The 26,466-nt window shown below is 35.7% G+C and overlaps 3 protein-coding genes across 3 annotated transcripts; 1 reads left to right on the top strand and 2 right to left on the bottom strand.

The window, feature by feature from the left end:
- Positions 1-331: 331 nt before the first annotated feature.
- On the top strand, positions 332-8,206 carry LOC103330519 (TCP-1/cpn60 chaperonin family protein). Its single transcript, XM_089043876.1, has 14 exons — positions 332-669; positions 825-1,085; positions 1,291-1,416; positions 1,510-1,713; positions 3,332-3,501; positions 3,588-3,723; positions 4,728-4,844; positions 4,995-5,114; positions 5,240-5,338; positions 5,428-5,517; positions 6,808-6,895; positions 6,976-7,064; positions 7,177-7,251; positions 7,759-8,206. Exons 1-14 carry the CDS (start codon positions 655-657, stop codon positions 7,855-7,857), a joined length of 1,689 nt encoding a protein of 562 aa, XP_088900002.1. The 5' UTR covers positions 332-654; the 3' UTR covers positions 7,858-8,206.
- Positions 8,207-9,022: 816 nt separating this feature from the next.
- LOC103330317 (NADH--cytochrome b5 reductase 1-like) lies at positions 9,023-15,720 on the bottom strand. The gene is made up of 9 exons (XM_008232876.3): positions 15,351-15,720; positions 13,846-13,987; positions 13,592-13,682; positions 13,360-13,437; positions 12,611-12,691; positions 12,410-12,499; positions 11,238-11,303; positions 9,595-9,681; positions 9,023-9,519 (listed from the first exon to the last, which is right to left on the bottom strand). Exons 1-9 carry the CDS (start codon positions 15,457-15,459, stop codon positions 9,427-9,429), a joined length of 837 nt encoding a protein of 278 aa, XP_008231098.2. The 5' UTR covers positions 15,460-15,720; the 3' UTR covers positions 9,023-9,426.
- Positions 15,721-21,297: 5,577 nt separating this feature from the next.
- On the bottom strand, positions 21,298-26,213 carry LOC103330309 (SMAD/FHA domain-containing protein). Its single transcript, XM_008232864.2, has 5 exons — positions 25,819-26,213; positions 23,830-23,894; positions 23,657-23,717; positions 22,740-22,886; positions 21,298-21,618 (listed from the first exon to the last, which is right to left on the bottom strand). The coding sequence occupies exons 1-5, from the start codon at positions 26,081-26,083 to the stop codon at positions 21,494-21,496; spliced, it is 663 nt and encodes a 220-aa protein (XP_008231086.2). The 5' UTR covers positions 26,084-26,213; the 3' UTR covers positions 21,298-21,493.
- Positions 26,214-26,466: the final 253 nt, after the last annotated feature.

The raw sequence follows: 26,466 nt of genomic DNA, 5'->3' as shown, positions 1-26,466 counted from the left end.
AAAACCCATTTATAAACACACCTAAAAAGTTGACTTTGAGGTTAATTTTGGGTGTGTTTCTATGTTTAAATAGTACTTGAGTTTTTTTATAAATACATGTCTAGGATTGAGTTTATTTATAAATTTGTATATTTAATATTGGCTCATTTTCCCAAACTTTCCCATGAAAAGGGAAAACAAAACCCAAGTTGAGAGGATGGCTTCACTTTCCCCTTACTTTCTCATGGGCTGAAACGATTTCGTATGCTGACTTACCAAACATGCGAAACATTTGATTCCCTATCCTCAAGTCTCATTTTTCATGAACCAAACGAGACCATAGGATAAATTATTGTGTGACATTGGAAAATGGTCATGTGTATAATATGCGCGCTCATACATGCTTAAGCACTGTTATGCTGGTGTGGGATATTTTCAACCGGTAGATCTTAATTGATGGTCAGAATTAAAAGACAATTTGGAACAAGGAGAGGATCCAGGTAATTTCTAAATAGCAAAAACTTGAAAGAGCCAGAATTCACTTTGAACACAAAACCCTAGCTCTCTCTCTCTCTCTCTGTTTTGAACACTCCCTTTACTCTCACTCCCTCTCTCTGTCTCCGTCTCTGTTTCCCTCTCCCTCTCTTGTGCGCGTGAACATCTACATCGGCAACAATGTCATCCATGCTGGTACTCTCTCTCTCTCTCTCTCTCTCATTTGTAGTTTCTCTGTTCATTTTCTGTGCGTATGAGCCACTATCTGTGACTCTTCCTCTTTTTTCTGTGTTGGGTTTGCTAACTGTTTGTGAAAATGCCTGAACCGAAAAAATTGAAAACGAAAACAGCAACCACAGATCATACTGTTGAAGGAGGGAACGGACACGTCGCAAGGGAAGGCGCAGCTGGTGAGCAATATAAACGCTTGCACAGCGGTGGCCGATGTGGTGAGGACCACGCTGGGGCCTAGGGGCATGGACAAGCTCATCCACGACGACAAGGGCAGCGTTACTATTTCCAACGATGGCGCCACCATCATGAAGTTGCTTGATATAGTTCACCCCGCCGCCAAGATCCTTGTCGACATCGCCAAGTCGCAGGACTCTGAGGTATGGGTTTTGGTCGTTTCAGGGTTTTGGATGTTAGAAGGTTTCTATTTTACTTAAAGAGAAGATTCTTCTATGAAGCCAGTAGTAATGGAGATTTGGTAGTAATGCAGATGAAATCCCACTCGAACAATTTGTTTTGGGCATATGTAGTGTTTAAAAGTGGGATGCTTCAGAAGGTTTTTAACCATTGTTGCTTCTGGAGCAGGTTGGCGATGGAACAACAACAGTTGTTCTGCTTGCAGGGGAGTTTTTGAAGGAGGCCAAGCCTTTCATAGAGGATGGGGTGCACCCACAAAATTTGATAAGAAGTTATCGAACCGCTAGCTATTTGGTACGTGATCAGAATTAAGTTTTCAATTTCTAAGTATGATTCAGATGCTTGTTCTGATCTTTATGCATCTTGAATATTTTAAACTGAGTATAGGCAATTGAGAAAATCAAAGAACTTGCTGTAAGCATAGAGGGGAAGAGCCTTGAAGAGAAGAAAACACTGCTAGCTAAATGTGCCGCCACTACACTTTCTTCAAAACTTATTGGTGGAGAAAAGGAGTTTTTTGCATCCATGGTCGTGGATGCTGTCATTGCAATTGGTGATGAAGATCGTCTCAACATGATTGGAATAAAGAAGGTAATTTCCTGATAAATTATCTGAAGACCTCAAATTGAATGGAGTTCTTTCACATATGAAGACTTCAGTTTGACTGGAGTTCTTTGCCTATATGAAGATCTCTACGTAATCTGTCAATTATGTTAATAAGAGTGTTCTGGTGGCTCTTAGGCTTCTTACTACATTTCAATAGACTGCTTTCATTGATATGATCAGAATAAGATATATTTTATGAGCCACTAGGATAAGCTGTTATATTTGTTCCCCTGCCCTTCAGTACGTGTGCTTTGAGGGCTCCTTCGGCCCGAAACTTAAAAATTGGTCTCTTTTTTTGTTAGCCAGAGTGCAGCTTATGCGGTTCTTTTGATTCATGGTAGGAGTTAAAAAAAAAACTACTTTGAGCCTAGTCAATTGACTTCTGTGCTAAAGGACTGCTTTAGTGAAGTTCATAAAGAATAATATGGCTTCTTTTGGTGTCCCGTTTGCTTCTTAAATTGTTCTTTATGATGTTTTATGTTCTTAAGATGTCCCTTTACATGTAGCTGGATTGAGAGAAAAATGTGGGCTAGTTATATCGGGTGACATGAAACATGTGGCCAACTGGGCCAGACAATATTGATAATATCATGCTAAAGTTGGAGTGTTCAACCCAAAACCAATTGGCTATGAGGTGTTTGAGAATTCAACCAATTTTGGTTCTTGGGGGTGTTCCAGCTGATGGGTATTTTAGATTTGTTTGGGTTTTTTAGGCTTCTGTTAGAAATCTTTTGCAGGTTTGGTTCTTTGATGGTTTGGCTAATGGTTTCTGGTGACGGGGAAGAGCTTTTAGCTGTTAACTAGGAAGTTAACTTTGAAGGAGACAATAATGGAAACAATGGCAAAGGAGAACGGTGAGGTAAGGGCTGGTGTTGTGAGAGAGGGCTAGTGGTGAGGTATAGCATGAGAGGGAGGGAGAGAAAGGGTTGACAATGAGAGGACGAGATAGAGTTAAGGGAGAGAGGGAAGGAGGGGGGGTTGGAGCTGGCGATGTGGGGTAGAGATTGGATGAAGAGGTTATAGGATATTTGTGGAAAATGAAGAATTATACCAGGATATCACAAAAATCAGTAAGACAGCTCAAAGATTTGATTTGTTCGATTCATATATAAACTTCTAGAAATAAGCATTAAGTTCAATAAAAGAACTCCAAACATCTATCACCTGTATTAAATTTTTCCCCCCTCCAAAAATCAGAACTTTTATGTTTTAAGTAAAATTTTGAGACATGTAAACATATTAGTATGTTGTGCTTGTTTTACATTCATTACATCACCTTTTCTATCTCAACAAAATCTACATTATCTTTTCTTGCTTCAGACTCTGTCTCTCTTTTGTTTTCTTTGTTCTTCTCCTTTTTGCTTCAGACTCTGGGACTATGTTCTTGCTTTTGTTGGAATATGAATTGTTGTGGGTATTGATATGGCTTGATTATTAGGAAGCTTAGTAGTGATACACCACCTTCTCGTGGTGACATTTTGAAGTTTTATGTTTGGCTTTTTATTATTATGTTTATTGTTGTTTGAGTGAACGACTGGTTTTGGCAGGAAATGATAGCTTGGATTGAATAATGTATAATAAGAAAATTGGTTTGCTTCTACAGGTTTCTGGTGGCAACATGCGTGACTCCTTTTTAGTAAATGGTGTTGCCTTCAAGAAGACATTTTCATATGCTGGTTTTGAACAGCAACCAAAGAAGTTTCTTAATCCCAAAATACTTCTACTAAACATTGAATTGGAACTGAAATCTGAGAAAGAAAATGCTGAGATAAGGTAGGATTCTATTGTTCCTTTTGATATATAATACTTTGATCCTTTTACACTTTAGTTTATGCAACTTGACGTTCTTTCCACTGCAGATTGTCAGATCCATCCCAGTATCAGTCCATTGTTGATGCAGAATGGAATATTATTTATGACAAGTTGGATAAGTGTGTGCAGAGTGGGGCCAAGGTAGTTCTTTCACGGCTGGCTATAGGTGATCTAGCAACACAGGTGGGCATTTTCCCCTTTCTAAATGAGCTCAAAACTTGTTATCCCCTTGATTGTTTTTCATCAGTGTTAGGTAAAATTTTATTCTAGAGTACCAAGGAGACATTACCCTAGTACACAAAGCTTGGACTATGTTCTTGCTTTTGTTGGATTAAGAATTGTTGTGGGTATTGATATGGCTTGATTATTAGGAAGCTTAGTAGTAATACACCACCTTCTCGTCCTGTATACATGATTTCAATAATGCAAAGAGAAACACCGAGTTTTGTTTGATCAGTCAAAAACACAAACTTCCCCTGATGCAGAATGCATATTATTAGTTTTCCTAATCCGAGTAGATTGCATATTATTAGTTTTCCTAATTCTTAAAGATTCCTTGTTGTTGAAGGATCTCTTATTAGTTAATTTGCTTTCCTATTTCTTAAAGTTTACTTTTCCTTTTCCTAGACTAAAAAGGGTTTTGCCTCTATAAATAGAGTTGTTTGTAATCTTTTAAGGCAGACTTGATTAATGATAAATTTCCTTACTTTAAACTCTCTGATTCCTTCCCCTTTCCCTTCATCTCTTCGATCCCTAATTCTTCTCCTCGATCTCTTATTTCTTCTCTATTCTATTGCTAAGTGTTTACTCTAAAACCTACGGCCTGTTCTACATCATCCCCTCAATTTAGGGTGGTAGTATGTTTTATCCCCGATTATGCAATTTCACCATTTCACCATTTCACAAGACACAATCTTCATGTAACTGCCGGAAATTTTAAATCCATATTTAGCTCTATGAGTTGTTTTAGTATGCATGAAATTTGGTTGTTTGGTTTTGACAAACAGTGAAATTGCATGGCATTATGAAGTTTCAAGGTTTGAAGATATGCATGTGAATAAATTTATATCATTGTGGTAATTCAGTTGAAAAAATGTTTAATTCTTTTGTGATTTCAAGTGAAGAGTATCTCTATGACCATGTTAAAGATGTGGAGTTTAATTTATACTCCTTTTTTGGATGAACAGTATTTTGCAGATAGAGATATATTCTGTGCTGGGCGTGTAACTGAAGAAGATCTCCAACGGGTAGCTGCTGCCACTGGTGGCACTGTGCAGACATCCATCAACAATGTTATTGATGAGGTTCCTACCTCATGCTCTGTCAGACCATATTTTAGAGTAGAATTGTGGGCATTTTTGTCCTAGAGTTCTTATGTTAGTGCCCTTCTATAGTTGAGAAGCATTTCTTTTGCTCTTTGTCAACTGAAACTGTTTTGTTTTGTGTATTTGTAGGTCCTTGGAACATGCGAGTGTTTTGAGGAAAAGCAAGTTGGAAATGAGAGGTTTAATATATTTAGTGGATGTCCATCAGGTAGGACAGCTACAATTGTTCTTCGTGGTGGAGCTGATCAGGTATTGCATTTGTTGAGGTTACTCATTTTGGCATGTGTTCATAAGATCTCTTTGTTTCTTTCTTCTTTTTTGAAGTTTTGTTTTGTCAATGCTGACCTGGGATATTCTCTTGGATTCTTACGTAGTTCATTGAGGAAGCGGAGCGGAGTTTACATGATGCTATCATGATTGTTAGAAGAGCACTAAAGAATTCGACTGTAGTTGCTGGTGGTGGTGCTATAGATGTATGTGTTTCTTAGCAATAGTGAGCTCTCAAAGTATATCTGAGAAATATTGTATGTGTTGGTGATTGTTTTGTTGATTATGGTGGCAGATGGAGATCAGCCGGTACTTGTGGCAGAAAGCACGCAAAATTACTGGAAAGTCTCAGCTTTTCATTAACTCGTATGCAAAAGCTCTTGAGGTATGCTCTGTTGGGCTTTCCTGTTATCTGATAGTGGTTTAAACCAGTGCCAAAACTGCACTTGATGTAGAATTTAAGGGACCCCAAATTTTTTTTGTCTAATATGTATGATATCTGCTTCTGTTTTCTAAACACATTGAAATGGAAATTGGAGATGGACTCATGCATGCACAATTTCCAAATCAATATTTAGTTTGAAAATTTAAAATTTAACATATAATCTAGTTGATATATCTATTATCAGGATTCATCTTCGGTTGTATATGTGCAGTGATGTAGTACCATGAGGCAAATTTGTGGAAGTGATATCGGAAATATCTTTGGAGAAAGTTGGTTTCTATATGTGGAATAATGTAGCACTTACCTTGATCCAAGTATTTCAGTTGATTCTCATTGGTTGTTGTTGGAACTTCAATGAAAGTTTCACATGAGCAACAAGGTTGTTTTGGGCTTCGCAGGATTATGCAGCTAGAAATTAGTTGTTTTAAAAACTTTATGTTTAGACATTTTAGTTTAGCCTTTTTTAGGTTTAGTCACTTTTATTAAAGCTGCAGCCCGGATTTCAACCCAGACACAATGTTAATGAGCTGTTCATAAGCAATAGGGCTCTGGGTTTTTAATATTTCATTTGGTTGGGCTTTGCAAGGAGTTGAACAGTTTAAGTACTTCAAAGTAGCTGGGGTAACTATTTCCTCAAGCACCAAATGTTGGTACTGCTATTGTCATGTAGTTTAGTAAGATAGGATTTAGTCTATTCTGTTTATGTTATGAAGGTTTTTATTTTTATTTTCGGTGATGGGGTTATAGGGATTTATATTGAGAGTGGCAGCAGACTGGATTAGTGGCATTGTTAATGATTCTGTCTGTTGGTTTAGGTTTTCTCTTTGGTTTTTGTGTTTCTTCTGTTGTTTTCTCTGAATCTCTGAATAAATATTGTGTTGCTTATTAAAGAAAGATACGCATGCTGCTTGTTTTTGATATAATTGATCTGCAAATTATCTGGTTTTGACATTATAGGACGGGGAATGCGTCCATTGAGTTCTCATGGAACTCTAGATTCTAATTTCATTTGTTATGGATTGTCTTTCTGTGAGAGAGAACCACTGTTAATAGTGTTGGACCATGAGCATGATACATTAATATTTGTATACTGGAACTATAAAGTCTGAGGCTTTTCTTTAGAATGTAAAGAATACACACTTCCTTTCTACTACGAATGGGAGTGTGATACTTATGCTTTGAATGAAGGCATGCCGTGTTTTAATTAGCAGAGTTCTGCTTATGTTGCAGGTTATCCCACGACAACTCTGTGACAATGCGGGATTTGATGCGACTGATGTGTTAAACAAACTTAGACAGAAACATGCGCTTCCATCTGGTTGAGCTCTCGTTTTATTCGACCTCATTTATCTATTTATTTTATTATTTGTTTGCTAAAATAGTCAAAGTTTTGAACAGGTGAGGGTGCACTTTATGGAGTGGACATCAACACAGGTGGAATTGCTGATTCATTTGCTAACTTTGTCTGGGAGCCAGCAGTTGTGAAGGTATTCCTGTTATCTTTTTAATAGCATAGATGTGTCGCACACATGACTTGGTAATTTTTTTAGTTTTTAACATCATGTGGCAATTGATATAATGTTGTTTTTTTCCCTGTAGATCAATGCTATAAATGCTGCTACAGAGGCTGCTTGCCTTGTTTTAAGTGTCGATGAGACAGTAAAAAACCCTAAGGTAATGTGAAATCTGTTTTATGTTTCTAGGTGATTAAATATGCCTTAGCTCACCTTCAAATTTCCTTTAAGTAGTTTGTTTGTCCGTTACTAATCATCATCTTTCCCTCTATGTCATCTGCATTGGGTTTCAAAGGAGTAAACAGTTTTCCTTTTCTAGAAATAGAGTTGATTGTTTGTCCAACAAATTTTGTCAATCGAGGAGCAAAATCTCATTTATTGGACTATTTATTTCCTAGGAGAAAGACCAAACTGGTGGACTCAGTATGGTCTTGCATTTTTGTAATATTGTAGTCCTTCAGAGATTGTCTGTTTTGATGTGATACTTGAAAACAATTCTGTGTATGGTCCTCCTTGTGTTGTCAGATGTTTCATATGTATAAATAAACAAAACAAAATCAAACAAAATAAAATAAAATAAATTTGTATTTGACTACATGTTTTAAGTTTTATAATTATCTTCTATTTCAGCTGTTTAATGCTCTAACTATTGATGTTGATAATGCAGTCCGAGAGTGCACAGGGAGAAGCTGCTGCGAGTGCCATGGGAGGTAGAGGGCGTGGCGGTGGTCTTCGTGGTCGTGGGCGCGGGATGCGAAGGCGATAGTTGTGAGAGTTTTCTCAAAGGTGGTTAAAGCATACAGTTTTGTCATTCTGGTTTATGGTGTGCTTAGAAATTATACTTCCATTTGAATGGACTGATGAATGTGGCTGTATCAACTTGCATACCTGAATGATTCGCTTCTCAAATGGCTGAGAACTGTTTGTGGATTCTGAGAATGGAGTCTTATGTTAGTTGGATGTGCAAAGTAGCAACTTGTGGGTAGCTGCAACGTACCTGTGGTTTGAACTAGGTTTAAAGAGCAAGAGTTGTGATATATTTGACTAATGTTTTTGTTCTGGCATTGAACTAAGACAAATTTTGGGACCTCTAGGTCCATTTTCCCTCTCCTCTACCCCCTGTTCTCTTGATACATGATGAAATTTGTATTCATGGCTTCCGTAGGATATGCAGTAGCATAGCCTGTCTAGACGTGCTTCTATAGGAAGTGCTTCTGCTCGGTAGCTGTTCTGGAAGTGCTTTTGTTGGAAGCATGTTGAATAATTTATTACAAGTTAGGTTGAAGTGCTTTCTGCAATGGACTAAAATCTGCTTGACGGTTTTAAATAAAAGCTCTTTTCGCACCTTAAAACTCCCAAATCGCCCATTTACCCCACTCATCTTTCGAAGAGTCCACAAATTTGGACTTAGGCGAGCACTTCGAGAAAAATCAAACATCTGCAATTTCTGGATTGATATCTTCTTCCACATCAAATTTCATTTTCTGAGAGGACGAACTTGTGAAAATGAAAATGTCTGAACGCTTGTTAGGATTCTTTCAAGTTAGTCTGCTACAGTTTCTGAAAGATTGAAAATGTCTGTAATGGTCTCATCCCATTCAAACGATTCAAAATTTGTATTGCATAAGGTGAGATGATGAGTTTTCTCCATTTTTCAAAGCTTCTGACTGGAGTTTCAGGTTAAGCTCGAAGAATTTTGCAGAGGTGAGCTAAGCGAGTCCTGCCCTTTATTGAATCACCAATGATTGAATAGGGTTTGCTGAGAAGCAGCCTTATTTCATCGACATACATTAGCATGAGCATCAGATTCTAATAAAAAATATCATGCCTACATAGAGAAAAGAGGCCCAGGCCCCAAAATCCATAAGCTGGATTGGATTGCTACATGATATTAACAACTTGTATCGACATAAATGCTAGAACAATTTATATGCTATAAAGGCTGCTAGCATTATTTTTACTCAAGTAAACATACAACACTTCAGTTCCAGAATTTAATATAATAAAAGTTCAGTTGAAGAAAAAACTCTCAACTACTTTCTTGATACAGTCGAAAAGAAATAACCATATGCATCATGTTGCCCATTTTCAGTGGCACTGCAATAAGTCTACTAAAATATTCTTTACCTTAAAAACTAGAGAGCTTATAGCAGAGAAGTCAGAAGCTTGTTCTGCACTTTTTTTTTTCTTTTTTTTTAACCATGTTTAACTATTAAGGACAATGCAGGAACCTCTTCAAGCTGCACTCTCATTTTCAAATGTCATGTAATCCTAAATAAAAATCCTTTATTTATGCGAGGGATGGTAAACCCCATTGGAGAGCTCCAGCAAAGACCTAAAACTGGAACTGCATTTCCGGACTGTATCCCAGACTCTCGAGGTTAGCAGCCATAGCTTTGTTCATGGGTGGTGGCCCACATCTTAAAATCTGGAAACATCAAGGTTTGGAATTATGTGAGAGACAGAGAGATAGACAGAGAGAGGTTACCAAAAAAGTAGTTACCTTAATATCAGGTGCTGGTGCAGGGCAGTAAGTTTGAATAATTTCCTTTGATATGAACCCAACACCACCTTCCCAAATTTCAGGAGGCTGACGATGATATTTAAGATTAATTATTAGAAATGAACAAAAAATAGAAGCAAAACATGTTTCATGGAATTATGCAAGTCAATTTTTCAAGGACAGAAGACATGGAAAAAAATTTGAAGGTTGGTGCATGTAGTACCAAACCAGAACGTTTTAGTGTTTTACTATCATGGAGCAACTGGAAACATTCAGCTATAAACGATAGAAATCCGTTCCAATATAACAATGTTTTCTTCTTGCACTTCAAATATCAATTACATGTACCCAGTCAACTATAGGGCGTCAAGAAAACATGATGCATAAGATATAATGAGGGTTACACTCCATAAGTTGAAATTGTCAAATACATTGCCAAAAAATGAATGAGAATGATTTCATTTAAAATTTGTTGGGATCAAATTTCTAGTTAGGATTGGCCTAGCTGAACCTTGCCCTAAGCTGCAAAAAATCTGTAGCCCCAGTTTTGAGCGGTTGACTGTATGCCTCAATAGTGCTTTCCATATATATATATATATATATATAGATGTAGTAACCCTTAAGACATTGAGTTTTAAATGGCATATATGACACTTGTACAGACTCAAATTTCTGAGCTGTCTTTCAAACTGTCTGACTGATGTGAGGGATCCAAATCTAGACTACCTATTTTTGAGCAGGTTTGATCTTTATCCCTAGATCAAACTCAAGTACAATCAAATGAATTCAATAAACACTAATCAGGTACTTGTAGACAATAGCAAGGCTAGTAGCTCAAAACAAAGAGTTGTAACTTATTCAACTTTCACAATAAATTCTGAAAGGAAAAGAACTTTTTTCCAACTTCTACAATATAAATCTGAAAAGAAGAAAGCCATTTAATGAAAGAATTTTATTCAGAATTGTTGTGGTTTTCATCATCTTCAAAGTATGAGACTACTATGAGCCCCCATGAACCATGATCTCTATACTATTTCAGGATGATCCACATATAATGACAACATAGAAATTTGTAGAAAGGTCCCACAATGTTAAACTTCAGCGGAATGATAATTGGGTTGATGTTAATTGACACCAATAAGTAAAACCATATGACGTGGTCTATCACATTTTGCAAGCTACCAAACCTTTCACTATACCTAAAGCCTTTGGAAAAAAAAACTTTGCTGAATTACCATGAGCCTTGATGCTAGTTTGACAATATTTAGCTCCCATCGTATTATGCGTACCACACTAGGGTACAGTACTTAAAATTCAGATTAGCATTGAAAACATATATTGTTATCCATAGATGTAAATACTGGTATGAATTGACTGCAACACAAACTACTTCCCTTTTGCTCTACTCAAACAGCATCTATGTCCATTTTATAACGCCCAAAAAGAGTTCATAATCCATGAAAATTGAACTGATGTTATGTTAGACGGGTTATGTTAAACCCAGTTCTCTAGGTAATTGGAAAAAAAAATAAAAAATAAAAAATAAAAACTGAAAGAGTAATGCTGTGAACAGAGAGGAAATACAACTTATCAACTTGGAACGTTACAGATATAAGAGTGGCTTCAAAAGAAATTATTGATACCTGATTCAAAACATAATAAATGTTGAAACGATTGGGAAAATTACTGGAAAGATTATCCAACTCTTCCTGCAAAGACACAGGTTATACAAATTTAATACAAGAGTCAAAATCTCCCAATTCTAGGACACAAACTAAATTAAATAATAAATGTTGTGCAGAAGAAAAATATCGTCATCATCTAACCCCATATCATTTTTTTTTTCTTTCATCTACTTCCATTTACATTTTTTTATAGACCTCATTTTTCGAACTTTTCCTAACAATTTATCCATAATAGAAGAACCTCCCTCAAAATTATTGTGATTTTTTTAATTCGGTAATAAAGTCGCGTAATACACATCCTCATTATTTACATAAGAACGATACAATGTTTCTCATGAAAACTAAGCAAAGTGTAAACGTACAAAAATACATTACATCTTTGTAAATATATAAAAACTAGCTATATCCAGTCTGATGTCAGTAACAAGTAAACATTAACTGAATAACAGTGCTTGTCAGTGCCCACTGGCTGAATCACATAAATCTACTACATACTTAAGCTTATTCATTTTTTTTTTTCCTTTTGTGGTAAAGTACAAAAGATAATTGATTAAATAAAGATCTCCTAAAATATCATTTCCTATGTTTTATTCACATTCTCCATTTTTTCTTTTTGAAAGATATTATTTCTACATGTGCTAACAAGAAATGATTCCATCTCTTGAAAGCATTGGTAAAAAGACACCTTACAATATATGTGTCAATGATGAGCACCTACAGCCTCATACCAGAATAACAGTGTAACTTTTTAAGCATTTTATTAGTTAATAACTACTTTTGCTTGGTATTACACTGTTATTATAAGTTCTGCACTCCCCTCATCCTCCCCTAAGTCCAACTTTTTATTATAAGTTACACTGTATGATAATAATTTTTTATTTATTTTAACGATATGAATATGCATAGAGGACTCTGCAAAACATTCTAAAGTTAAACTAACTGCAAATCACACTCATTTCCGAGTGGGAGAACTACCGAAGAGGCCTGAACATATTTTTATTTGAATTAGGCCTCTCTACTCATATTATTTTGAATTCAGAACATATTAATTGGACAAATAGATAAAGAGACATAGTAAATGATATATACTTTCAATATGCATATGTATTGAAAGAGAGAGAGAGTTTTACTTTCAATAGAATGTCCTCATATGTGACATTGGCATATATAAGATGTACATTTGTTCTGTCACTGGGATTTTCCAATATGGCTCTAGCAACCTGTCGAACCAGAAAGACAAAGAAGAGAAGTTATACCACTCAAATGATATACGTGGAGCAGAAAGAAGGAAAGGGCCTTGTGTAAAGTTAAAGCTCCACTAAATTACATACCTGGAACATCGGGGTGATGCCAGTGCCTCCAGCTAGCATCCCAAAAGCTCTAACTTGGTTAGGCTGATACTTGAACCGTCCCTGGAGGCATAATTTTAACTAAATTAGCTACTAAGGAATAAAGAGTGTAATTTTTTTAATGTTGGTAAATCAGACTTCTAGGATTCAGGTTTCTTAGATTAATGTGGACAGATCATCATCTCAGAGATCTTTTGAAAAGGAAGTAGTCCCTGAGGGGACTGAATGAAGGTGCTCCACCCGGACTAAAAGATTAATATGGTGTATTGCAAACTCATCAGGGATAAAATTATAAACACATTTCCTGCTTTCTCTGCATCCTAGAGATTTTAAAAGCATATTGACTTTGAATGGTTCAATAATTGCAGTAATTCCTAAGAAAGTGGAAACTTCCAATGTTAGTTTTCATAGACCCATTAGTTTATTTGGAAGGGATTTGAAGTTCCTAGCTTAAGTGTTGGACTCACATGTAGCCTGCAGGGAGGTGCTAGTTAAAGTGGGGAATGATTCAAAATTCTGTAGAAGATAGACTGACTGGTCCAAGTTTTACACCCTTAAAGCTTAGACCTAAAACTGCATCCAGATTATCCCGGATGATATGGAGGACTGGAAAATCTGTTTGACCAATGGGTTTTAATGTTAAATGGAATCGATCTCTTTTTGTACTTCAACTTTGTACTTCTTGGTTCTTTTAGTTGATATGTAGACTTGAAAAAGAGGCAACAATTTACCTTAGGTCCTTTTACTGCCAGATAGTCACCTTCACGCATCACTTGAAAATGGTGAGACATCCTTCCTTGTGGATACATCTACACACAAGATAAAAAAGTTTAAAAATTATCAAATCAATGTAAAATAGGCCAAGAAGGATAAGTGATTTGTGAGAAAATGTACCACCAGTTATACGTCTAATGGCATACAAACATTAACTGTTTACGAAACAACAATGAGAAAAATAAATACCTTTATGACTAATTCAAAGTATCCAACATCTGAATCCAAAGTTGTTGGGGTATATGGTTTGACAACGTCTTCATTAAGGCTATCTTTTCCTCTGTATGAAAAAACAATGAGTCAAGAGAAACTACTGTGATAGATCATAAGTCAAGCATACAAGATCATAGACGTATCAAACATGTTGAAACTAAGCATGACCTGTTAAAAGAAAAGGAAAAGCATGGAACTGGATTATACTACCGAAAACCAACCAATCAAACCTGCAACTAATATGTTGTCCAATAGGAAGTCCCAACACTGATGTTGGTGTTGGAAGAGCAAATTTAAATTTAGCCACATTATGGCTGAGCTGAGTGCGTTTAACAAGTTTAAATTCCTTGAATTTCTCAGGATCCAAGCAACCTAAGAAGACACATGGTGTGTTAGGAACATTCTGCAAACACATATCAACAGAAACTCTAATATGGAGCATATAGAGAAAACAAATGTTAATCAACTAGATAAATTGCTTGAAAGTTGGACTTCATGTTGTCTTGGAGATATGACAGTTAAAGTACAGAATGGTGAATGCCACAGATGGTAAAAATAGTAAAATGCCATGCATGATGGAAATCATCTGTAATCTTATATAAAATACAAATCATGGCTCATTATGCTTCAAACAACACTGTTTTTGTAAAGTGCAGGTTATTCCTGTTAAAAAAACTGCAAATTGTTCCGTTAAATGTCTTTACGATATCAAATGTATTTCCTTCCATTCGGTTTTAGTTAAATTTTTCCCGTAATCCTTCGGCCCCTGTACATTTGAAGGTCCACACTTGCCCCATGTGGCTTTTCAATATGGATGCAACAGATACTGGTTGCATGTAGTGCACACACAGATATAGTATATATACATATATCTGGGAGTTCAACAATCGTAAACGACTATCATTTAGGTTCATCAAGGATCAACCTTCAAAAAATCAGTAAAATCAGAAACCATTTGATAATCTAAACTGTGCAGACGGACACAGTCTGTCCAATATGATGATGGTAATCAAATAGCTTTAGTAAAGGCACCCTGCTTGATATGATAAAAGTATATTTCGTTAGTAAATAATCAACCTAATCATACTTTTATCAACTGCCACTCACCCCTTCTAGTTTCTAATCTAATACTACTATTTATCCTGTTCCTAACACCATAACAACATAAAAGCACACTCCTCTGAACCAAACTTACAATCTAGAACCTAGGTCTAAGTTGCTTAAATAATAAACCTAGTGGCACTCCAATAAATTGTCAAAGCATAGGCCCCCTACCAACCTAAGTAAAAGGACTAGATTTAAGAATAAGCTTATTCTTAATTAAAGTTAGCCTCATGTTTTGATGTTACAGGGCTGAATTTTGAAAGGAAAAAAAAGGTTCACACACCTAGTAGGAATTAGGGGTTTGTAGAGAAAATAAGAAACCCATGACAAATCAAATTTAATCATAGCAACAAACAAGAAATTTCAACCATGTCATGATCCCTTGGAGCACATACAAAGTGACAATCTGCTTGAACTCATCAATCAACAACTAGATTTCAAGTTCTTTTTTTTAATGTACCAAAAAATGCATCAGCTTCTAAGATTCTATCAGGGAAAAAAAATGGAAAAAAGAAAAAAGAAAAAAAAGAATACATTTAAATCGCTAAAAAAGAAATCCATGCGCTATGAATATGAGATAATGAAGAATGTTGACAAAAAGAAAAGAAAAAAAGGAAGATGATTGAAAGACCTTTTGGTTTCTTGGTGACGTAGAAGTAGTAGGCCGTACCAACACCAATAGCCACCACAGCAATTGCTATGGTTAGCATTTCTGCTCGGTGGCTCTGTAACACATCCATTCTTCCAAAGCAAAGCTCAGAGCCAGAAACAGAGACACACAGGATTCAGAACGAGTGGTTCGCACTCTCACTCCCTCTCTTTTCCGTACGGAAGAAGTTGGTTGCAATTTCTGTGCTATGTATATGCAACAGAAAAAGTTCTCGTTTTGCAGATGATAATAGCTCACGCGTTGAAATTTGCCTACTGAGAATGACGGATTCGTTTCGCAGGCACGTGTGTGGCTCCTTGTTTCTTTTTGGCAGAATGTTTAATTTTGTTACATGTAATTTGCCAAATTTGTGGGGATTTGACCTTGTAGTTTGATATACATTGCATTTCAGGCAAGGGCAGATTCATAAATTTTTATAGGATAGGTTAAATGTTTTTTTTATTTTTATAGAGGAGATATATTATAAGCCTTTTTCTCTCTTGAAACAAAAATGTAAATAAAATTTTATAAATCAAATAAGGCAACATTACGAGCAAATATAACATAACGAAGTACAACATATAAATAAATATCAAATCAAACACATTGTCCAACTTAAAAAAAATATGTACGATTGCAAAAACATTTAAAGAGCTTATTAGTGAAGTGGAACCCTTCTCTCTTTGAGTGTATCAAAATCTTTGATTATTAAATATGAATCAATATCCACAGAAAGCTCTTTCTCAATGTAGACAATGAGGGAATTTGCGAGATACTCATCCTCCATTTTGTTACGAAGTACAGTCTTAATATGTTTCATAGCTTAAAAAGCTCTTTTTGTAGTCACCGTAGAAACCAGAAGAGTTAACACTAAACGAATCAACCTATCAATAAAATAATATGCCTTTGCTCTGTCTGTTTTAATTAATACTTGACATAGTTCTGAAAGAGTAGACATAGTTTGAAAGATATCAAGATCATGTTGGTGAACTTCAAACTCAAAAAGTTCGAGCTAGCACCTCATGAATAAACGTAATTCTTTAACAGTGAAATCTTGAGGATAAAATTTCTCTACAAGCTTGCAAATATCATCAATTTTAAATGATTTAAAAGCATTACTAAGGTCCAAAGTTGAGAATAAGAAGTTCCCTTGTTCTTTCGCTAAATCTACGGTTTAACTCTTCACATTGATAATCTATTGTATCATTGAATAAATCAACCCGATAATGATATTCAATTGTAATATCATCATGTTGCTGACAAGAACGATGTGTACCAACTTTATAAGGAGCATTCATATATGGCAAAGCATGGTAAACAATATGCCTTATCTCTTTGCCGGTCTATTATCATCATGTGACATGATATCCTAACAAGAAATACTAGACATAAAAAATCATATATGCTAATTAATAATTTAAGTTGCAAAAATAAAACATATATCAACAATCTCCAAAAGTTTTCACCCAAACCTTAAATCATAAAAACTTCACAACAACAATTAAAATTGAAAATTGAATATATAAAAAAAAAAGAGAAAAACTTACCAAGATTGAAGAACCCACTGAAGATAGATTGGTACAATTTTTTAGAGGAGGAGAGCTATTTCCTCTAGGCTCTCAAAGTTCAAATATGGCGTTTTGGGTGGCTAGAAGAAATTTTTTGATGTTTGCTCTTTGTGGGTGTAGCTCAATATCAGCACAATTAGAATAGCTCAAGTTGGTAGAGCCCTAGTTTGAGTTATACTTCTAATCAAATTTATATAGGTTTGGATTGACGTTTATTATTTCCTATATGCTTCAGGAGTGGGCTAATATTTATTAGAGTAGGAATAAAGCTTGTAAAATTTAAACCATGTTCAATACTTTACAAATCTTCCCCTAGGCTGGAGCCCACTCCAACCTAGGCTTAGGTCCGCCCTTGATGTTAGGGACATTTTCAAATTTTTGTAAGATTTCGTGATAGAATAAGCACGTGTTACTCACATGGAGAGGTATTTTGTACGAAAGGTTAGACCTATAGTGTTTGAACATGGTTGATATATGGTCGGGTCAGGTCAACTGAAGCTTCGACAAACAAGATCTCGATTTGGGCTCAAACTACTTTCGAGTGGCCCTAATCAATAAAGATGGCTAGAGGTCCAAAAATCTTTAATATGGCTGAGAATGTAAAAGTGGCTACGAGCCTCGAGAACACATAAATGTGGTCAAGATGGAATGAAAATCAAATCAAACATTATTATTCACATCAAATCACAAGCATGAATCGAGGATTGAATGCATTTTGAGTGAAACAAGGCAATTGATGCAATCAACATAGTTAGTGTTATTTATCAAGGATGAAATTATGATTGATTTGAAGACGAATTGATGACCAGTTAAATTAGGAAGCATCGAAGCCCTTATAATTACCAAAATGTAGAATAGTGAAATGGACAACTTATCATTTTATAGTATGTTCAATTCCTATCCTAGGAGTAGCATAATGTAGTCCATAGTCTAGGTTTTTTTTTTGTTTTTTTTTTCCCCGCTCTACTTTCCATAGATTTCAATTATGTCTTTACATTCAATACACTAGTCTAGTATACTTTCTTGTTCAATTCAAGTCTTAGCTTAATCTTTATAGTTTTTGTTAATCTAGTTTACTTTGCGCACTTTACTTTACGCACTCGTCTTTCAGTTATTTATTTTATGTACTTAAAATTACATACTCATCTTTAAATTATTTACTTTATGCACTTAGTCTTTTCGGTAAATACCATGAGGTGTCCCCCACACCCTAAGGGTGGGATTAATTCCCGTTTAGAGTTCGGCTTGCTCCTGGTCACAAAGTAATTCTAATAGGTTTCGAACCCCACTTAGTCTTTTCAATTTCATTTAAATTACAGCACCTTTTCAAAGAAAAGGTAAAGTTTCTCATAAAATAAAATAAAAATTGGTTCATTTAAGCGTCTAAGCAACAAAAACAAATAATGCTATGCAACAAAAGCCTTTTTAAGGGAATTTAAGCTTAAATTAAAACCTTTAAGAGGATCTTTGAAGGCCAAGTGGTTGATGTGCTAAAACATCCCGAAAAATTTAGGATTTATTCTTATTTTGTTTTAAAAATATCAGTTCGATATAACTTGTCTTTTTAGTTATTATTTTTTTGAATTTGGAAAGTTATATATATAATTTTAAAAGTACCCAAATGCCCTTGTAGATATTTTTTTTTAAAAACTTTTGTTCCAAGGAGGAGGAAGGCAACTTCACCTCCCTATCCCATTTTTCCACCCTTCCCTCAATTCTTCCATTCACAAAGAATGAGTGGACCTTTTCTAAATTGATGACTCACCTAACCTAAGAAACTTCAGTCATAAATTTATTATCTTCCTCATTCACCTTATGATCATCCTCATTCTTCTTGAGATTTTCCATTTAAACCTCACATTTCTCTTTATTCACCCCATGTTCTAAGTTCATCCCAACTTCTAATTTAAATTTTCACAATTTCTAATAAAACCCCACTATCTTCCCAATTTACCCTTAAATACACCCCAAGTTTGAATAAAATAAAATAAAATAGTTTTTCTATTTAAACCCCACTATTTCCTACTACAGACTATAGAAAAAAGCATATATCTAAACTGAATAGTGGGGGAAAAGATGAAGAAGGTCCCTATTTTTTGAGAAGAAGATGAGGATCCCTGTGCTTGCCCTAGACAGACTCACTAACTCTTACAGTATATTGCTTACTGTCAATGGAAAGAGATCCTAGACCAAATAAAGATTTCTAAATTAGAAATTAAATGGGGAGATGTTTATTTGCATTGTAGACAAGAATGTGCAACTTACCTTGGCAAGAACAAATTTCACTTACACAAAGGTACATTAATCATCTACTGTTTACTTTTGAGCATATAAGAAGTCAAGTAAATATAAAATTTTAAATAAAAAATCAGAACAACCAAGCAATCAACAAAGGGAAGAGAATAAGATCATTACAACCAAGCAATCAACAAGCTTTTCCATCATCTCCCACACAGATTTTAAAGAGGTAGGCTCCTCAACGTTTTATATCTTTAAAGAGAAGAGTAATTTGGCAATAGGATGTAGAAGAGCTTGTATTTTTCTAAAACTTAATATGAAGAGTGGTGTGGTGTGTGTATAGATGTACTAGGGTTAAGTATTAAGTTGGATGACCTTTTTTGTCTTTTAACACAATAATAAAACTTAGAGCTTAATAATTTAAGTATTGGGGTGAACAAAGAGAAATGCGATGTTTAAATAGAAAATCTATTCTTCTTTTGTTCCTCTTCAAAATCCAAAATTCGTCACTTCCTTGGAGCAGTTGAGAACTCAAATTTCGAAAGCTCAAATGAGAAAACTTCACGCATCAAAGTTGTTCATCTGCTCGAGTACTATGACATTTCCAAAAATTAGCATCATCCGATCACTTTAGCTACCTCAAACTGGCTCTGATATTTCCATGTTCATCCATGGCTGGTGAGTTTAAATAGGCTTGGTTTTCTAAACTTTTCTTTAATTCCCAGTGCTCATTTGATTATGATTTCGTCATGAAGGTTGTTCCAAATTGTGTTGTATAACATATTCAAAAGCCATAATCATCCAACCACTGTAGCCTTCTCGGCCTGGATTTTATTGAAACATGTTCATTAATTATATTGAATTTCTGGTTATAGATGCGTACTTTGGCTCCAACTGCTGCTTGTTCAATCTAGCGAATATCATCTCAATGAAATGACCCGTTGAAGGTATGGAGCTCATTTCCTACAATCTTCATATTGTCTCATTGTGCTCTATTAGTTGTAGACCAAGTGTATGTTAAAATGTAGACCAAGTGTATGTTAAAATGTTTCAAAGACACATATCTCTTTTGTAAAGTATGTTATTGTGATGTTCTATGTTATTTCAATGTAATTTTGTTTCAATCTTAGTTTGGGATTTTGATTTATCAAAATGGACATCTCAAGGGTTATTTCAAAGTTTGTTTTGTGCCATTTGGGTTTAAAATGAATTTTTGGTGGAATTTCAAAGTAGAGACAATGATGCTAGAATTGTTTTGATTCTTCTACATGCCCTGGTTTGAATACATGTTTGAAAAACTTTATGTGTTGATGCGAAAAAGTGGTTCGGCACTTTTGGGCTCAACTTAGTGATGTCAGGGCCTTCGGAATGCTCTGGACCTCGGTGGAGCGTGGTCCTGTGAAAATAAGAGTTCGCTCGGTAAGACCTGGGGCACCGGTGTGGTACCGGCCGAAGGCTCTCCGATACTTAAGTAAGTACGGATTTAGTTAGAGAATTGAACATATTTACGGGCAATATGCCGAAAGTTCAGATTACCTCTCTTTTGGGAATTGTGCCCCTCTTTATAAGCCTTGGGAGGTGTGTAAATTGTGTAGAATTTTGATGTGGGACTGTTGACATTCACTGCGGATGCTCCACATGTCTAATGGGTGACTTGTGCTTTAACCGTGAGCTCGGCAGGAATGGGTGCCGAGGGCTTCCCTGCCGAGGTCATGTTTTGTCCACGCGCCTAGTTCTTATTGGCCCATGATTTTGGTATAAACATTATGGGCTTTGAGTTTTATGAAATTTTAGTATGTTTTATTTTTGCATATCTTCTTCAAACATGGAAAGTTTTATCCAGTTTGGTTGTAAATTGAAATGTTGGTGATTTTTCAAAGTAAAGTGTACAAACCTGAAAAACAGAACATTCTGCAACCTAATCTGTTTTGGTTTCTATTTTGACATGCTTCCTTGATAACAGAAGATAATTCATAGTAGAACTGAGGATGAGCAACAATGAGTGTTTTGCAAGGTTTTAAAACCTCTCAATCCCAACAACATACGCATAATTAAATCTCGTTTGATATGCATACTCGTCGCGATGCATCATCTGTAACATAGGCTACTCTTGAAGCTTAAACTGCTTACAAAAGTGAATAAAATTCAATAGAAAGGAAAGAAAATATATAACTCTACATTGTGGATCAAAATGTAGTAAGCCTTTCTTAAGATTATTTGGAGATCTATTTTCAAACCAAGGTGTGGAGCTATCTTAATTTCCCATTCAGAAATTTGCATTAATTTGTTCACTTACAAGTTACAAAGATGTCCCGTATTTCAACTGGTCTTCACATTTTCATTTGGGATATCAGCCTCTACTTTATCTTCAGAAGGATCTGGGTTGCTTGCAGCTTCCACATTCTCCAATTTTGAGACACGAAACACAGCTAAGTGTTCATCACCTGCAACAAATTATGTGATTTCAATTAGGCAGTTCAAGATGGACTTCCCAACTCCCAAATCCTGAACAGTGTAGTTTGCCAAAACACTCCATTCAAGACATTCATTATAAACTCCATAGAGAATAAGGAGGCTACCATAACAACATTCTTTTAGTTTGTTATGGTATCATCTTGATTTTGGTTAAAGAACTCTAATACAATTCTTTTAGTGTTCCATTGTTCAGTACTTAATCTAAATGGAAAAGAAAACAAAACGAGAGAAAATTACTCTAGATTTCTTCTCAAATTTCTCTACAACATAATGAGGTTTGGAACGAAAGTTGGATCACAGAAACCATAACTTCTCTTGATTTCATGTCACTTTATCTATGTTTATAGCTATATACAAGAACAGAATTAATAACTCCCTTTTAGTTTTCAATTTGCTTCAAGAAAAGGTTGAAGGAGCAGGATAGGGTGGAGATCTACAAAAGAACATCCCACAGTCCCAAAACGAAAGGAAAAACTGAAGGAAGTTGAGGCTCCACCCCAAAACCAATTGGCAATGAGGGGAGTAGCCCAACTCCTTATAAACCCAGGTTAGGTCCCTTAACTTTTGAATGTGAGACAGACACTCTCAACAAAAACATCAAACATTACGTCTATTCATTGATCCCAACTGCTTTTTATACTTCACCCAATTACTACATTCCTTATTTTCTCAAATTTATATCAAACCATGAACATGAGAAAAAAGGGAAAATAATTTTCAGGAGTATTTCCGAGTATAATCTGTTACTCTGTGATCATACGAGAGTTTTAAGGTTTGTTGATAATTTCGGTCATTGATAGAAAAAGCCAAACCCATTGTTCCATGACTTGTGCGGAAATCTCGTCAGGTTCAAGCTAAGAATTTATTGAACTTCAAAAGAACACTATAGTCCCTGATTCATCTACTGATTTCTACATACACTTAGAAGAGATGTACCCAGAAATCTTCTATGAGCCTCAATTGAGAATATTTAGTCATAGAAAGCAAACTTGGAGTTTATGAAAGTAGAAAAGATAGTATATGTGAAAGGTTACCAAAATAAAAGGAGAAAACATAAAAAAAATAACAAAACAAAAAGGCTAAAACGTACCGAATGTAAGACAAGATCCAGGTGGCACAGTGGCAACAACTCCTGCACTCAACCGTTTGTCATCAATGAAGGTCCCATTTGTGCTGTCCAAATCTGTTACCAAGAGCTTCCCTTCTTTCTTTTGAATGCGAGCATGAACACCAGATACTATAAATTCAGAGACAAACGCAAACATGAACTAAGGAATTACTAGATCTGTTTGGAATATTAACTCAATGATTTCCTGATGATAACTTATTATCTGCATAAATAAAATTGCATATATATAATATGCAGCAATATGAGTTAGCACAAAAGCTGCAATTTGGCTTTAGGATGACCAGGATTCCTGTTAAGATGGCCTAAACTTGCTGCCTCTAATATCAAATTAAAGTATCTCTCCCAAAAGTGTAAGTTGTTGGCAGAACAGACCCGACAGGCCTACCGCCATGCTTTTATTAACAATTTTTTTTGCTAGAGTATGTAAGTTAATTTATTTGTAACCAATGTATTGTATCCACAATTTAAATTCATATATTTTCCTAATCCTTGTTACCGCAATGTTTCAGTAAATAAGTGACAATTTAATTACTCATGTACAATTGATGTTTCCAGAATAGAGAAATAGTGTATGGTTCATGTAAGCGACACATTTCCTATGTTGAACACATGACAACAATGACAGAGCCAGAATTAGACTAATTGACAATGAGAAATGGAAAGAACATAATGTACGCGCTTGAGCTACTATTTTGCAGTGCATTGGCAGAGACGTTTCCACATTGATACAAAGTGCCAATACATCTTGGATCTAATAGAGATGATAAATCAAAACTAATTTTATACCCTCTGACAAGGTAACCATCTTTTTGCATGTGATATTTAACCTTTCAGAGTATGTTTCTGGATAGGAAAATAGGAATATGATTCTCTAATACCTGTTGCAACTGAAATCACCATATCAGCTTCCTCTGGAAGACGGCCAACGGTGACCTCATCCTAGATTCAAAAAAAGTCAGTCAAGTTTTTGAATACTTTTTTGCAATCATTATAAACAGACCTCTGATGCTAGACCAAAAAAATAAAAAAAGGAAAGGAGAAAAAAACTTACAGAAGAAATTTCAAACGCACTTGGCATTGGAACCTTGAAACCTATATGCCTTGTATCTCCATCACCTGTTAGGTAGAAATTATATATGTAAAATGAGTCACCCCTTAACCAAAAACGAAAAACTAAGAAGAAAGAATGCACATGCAAGATGAAATGCAGCTATACGAGAAAATTGAAGTGGGATAAAGATAAAATGAATTATAACCAAATTGAGACCTGTCCCTTGAAACTAAGAAGACTGAAAATTCTAATGTTGGCTAAGAGGAACCTCCTTTTGTGTGCTACTGCTACATGTAACCTGTAAGGTGAACAAAGCTCTTACCACTCTTACCTAAGAAATAAACCGTGTAGGACACACTCTACCAGACATGCAGTTAATGAATGATAGAGAGAATTATGGGTTTATGATGCAGTGGTGTCTTTTCTGCTCTAAACTCAGAGCGTGCCACTGGACAATATTTCAGTCACACTCTCACTCTATAATAGGCTAATACACAGGTAGGAACCTAGGGCACTCAGTAAAGCTGAGTTAAGGCCAACATTCAGGTTACCACGGCATGCTATCATGGCTTAGCAAGGCGAGCTTTGCAGAACAGAATGTGTTGCAGCGGATGTATGTCACTCAAAGCGGACTAATACTAATAAGGCCCAGCGTGTAAAACACCTAGCATGCATGATGAGTGTCGAAATTCCCTCCGAGTCTAGCAAATCTATGTCACTCAGAGCAGTCTAGCACTTCTAAAGTATAGAACATTGAGGGCATACGATCAGTGCAAACCTCCCTCGAAGAAGGTTTGAATTCAAATCACCTTCCAAACCTCCCTTCATATCAAGGATTATAAAACTTTATCAGGCTACGAATCATCCTCCAGATCAGTGAAACTTCCATCTGAACTCTTCCCTAACTAGGGCTCTTGGCACGTACTAGCCAGGTGCTCCTATTTTACGACGGTAGGCTTCCATTACTGACCAGAAAGACCTTTAGGTGCTTCCACTGCGTATATAGAAAAACTTGTTGTCACCTCTCTATAAGGGTTAGAAAACCATTCTTAACTCAAACTTAGTTCCCTTAGTTCTCTCAGGTCTTACACTCTTTCAGCTACTGACTTCATCATCAAAAGCTCCTTCATACACGCCACACTGATGTCCCCATATCTCCCAGGGGGTTTTACATTTTGGTCTTACAAATTAATGCACTAAAGCCATTATCAAAGATGCATATGAAACCCAAACAGTAAGCTAATTCCTTCAGAAAAAGAAGTATTAGGTTCAACTTCAAATATTGAAGCAATTTCAATTAACAATGGAAAAAAGAAAGGCAAATAGTTCGTTAGTACGTTAGAAATAATTACTTCCCAGATTTTCTAAGTATACACTCCAAAAGTCAACCATATATAAAAATGCTATTGGACCAGTCCTTGTGCGAGGGGTTGGGTTGGTAGTAGGATTCAAATTTATGGAGTAAAAAGGGGAAAAAAAAATTCCACGTTCAATGACAAAGGAAAGAACAGATATTAAGTACTAAGTGACATGTTCTTGTCATTAAAGATACTGTATTCTATCCAGGACATTGTGCCGCTAAAACCATGAAATTTTGAGTAAGCCAACTACTTTTTCTCTCTCTTGAAAAGAAAACGAACAGTAAACCAAATAGTTTCTGACTGGGAAAATTTAAATCTTCAAGCATGTCATCAGAAGCAATTCACTACTTCTACAACTCATTTCGGTTGTTTACTTAAATTGCTGAAGCAACCTCTAGTTTATTATGAACTGCATGCAAAGGTCAGCTAAGTTAAAGATAAGAAGAAAGATTCTTGATGCTATTCCTGAACCAGAGATTTCTGGAAAACTCACAACTCACTAGCTACAGTTAGATTATTATGAAAAAAGAATACCCTGATGATCGTATAGCCTAAATTCCAAAAAAATATTCATATAGCATGTAACATGATGGGAAATAAAGAATGAATGAGATAGAATTGGGCATACCGACAGGTTCCAGAAGCCATTTTTGAGGTGGAGGAGGACTTTGAGCGTTAGAGGAGGAGGCATAGATGGGGCCAATACTTCTTAGCTGCTTCCCTTTGATCCTAAGTACACCTTGGCCTTGGATAATGTTGTTGGAGCACTGAAAAGGTAGTGAAGTAGTAGAAGCAAGAAGAGAGGCAGCAGAAGCTCTGAAACTTGAAGAAGAAGAAGGCCTTGGAAGCTTTGTATGGGAAATAGACAAGTGATGCTGAGCGGTTATTTCCATCCTGCGCAATAAAAAACCCACTTCGCTTTGTGTGGCAGATCTGCTGCAATGAACAAGTTTTGTTTTATTTTACACACATGGTTTGGATTCGCACGATATTAGATATCTGTTTCTGCTGTGTTTACTTCGAAGTTCACATGTATTAGAATATGTGGCGACCATTTAATGCTTTGACCAGGATTTGGATAACAATATCTTGAACCGGCAATGTCTACAGTCCACCCGGTGAATCAGTGCACACTTTGGCTATTTGTTTTTTTTTTACAAATTTATAAATAAACTCAATCCTAGACATGTATTTATAAAAAAACCCAAGACTATTTAAACATAAAACACACCAAAAATCAACCACAAAGTCAACTTTTTGGGTGTGTTTATAAATG

The sequence above is a fragment of the Prunus mume genome, linkage group LG1 (genome assembly GCF_029339155.1).
Source record: "Prunus mume cultivar Tortuosa linkage group LG1, ASM2933915v1, whole genome shotgun sequence".
NCBI lineage: Eukaryota > Viridiplantae > Streptophyta > Magnoliopsida > Rosales > Rosaceae > Prunus > Prunus mume.
The sequence above is the reverse complement of the archived record's forward strand: the minus strand, read 5'-3'. Positions and strand labels throughout refer to the sequence as shown.

Coding starts and splice junctions, on each gene's coding strand:
- LOC103330309 (XM_008232864.2), bottom strand. CDS start 26,083: ATGGAAATAACCGCTCAGCATCACTTGTCTATTTCCCATACAAAGCTT. Junction 22,887..23,656: donor GGTGATTTCAGTTGCAACAG/GTATTAGAGAAT, acceptor CTGAATTTATAG/TATCTGGTGTTCATGCTCGC. Junction 21,619..22,739: donor TGGATCTTGTCTTACATTCG/GTACGTTTTAGC, acceptor AATTTGTTGCAG/GTGATGAACACTTAGCTGTG.
- LOC103330317 (XM_008232876.3), bottom strand. CDS start 15,459: ATGGATGTGTTACAGAGCCACCGAGCAGAAATGCTAACCATAGCAATT. Junction 12,500..12,610: donor GCATCACCCCGATGTTCCAG/GTATGTAATTTA, acceptor CTGGTTCGACAG/GTTGCTAGAGCCATATTGGA. Junction 9,520..9,594: donor CACCAGCACCTGATATTAAG/GTAACTACTTTT, acceptor TGATGTTTCCAG/ATTTTAAGATGTGGGCCACC.
- LOC103330519 (XM_089043876.1), top strand. Junction 4,845..4,994: donor TCAACAATGTTATTGATGAG/GTTCCTACCTCA, acceptor GTGTATTTGTAG/GTCCTTGGAACATGCGAGTG. Junction 7,065..7,176: donor GGGAGCCAGCAGTTGTGAAG/GTATTCCTGTTA, acceptor TTTTCCCTGTAG/ATCAATGCTATAAATGCTGC.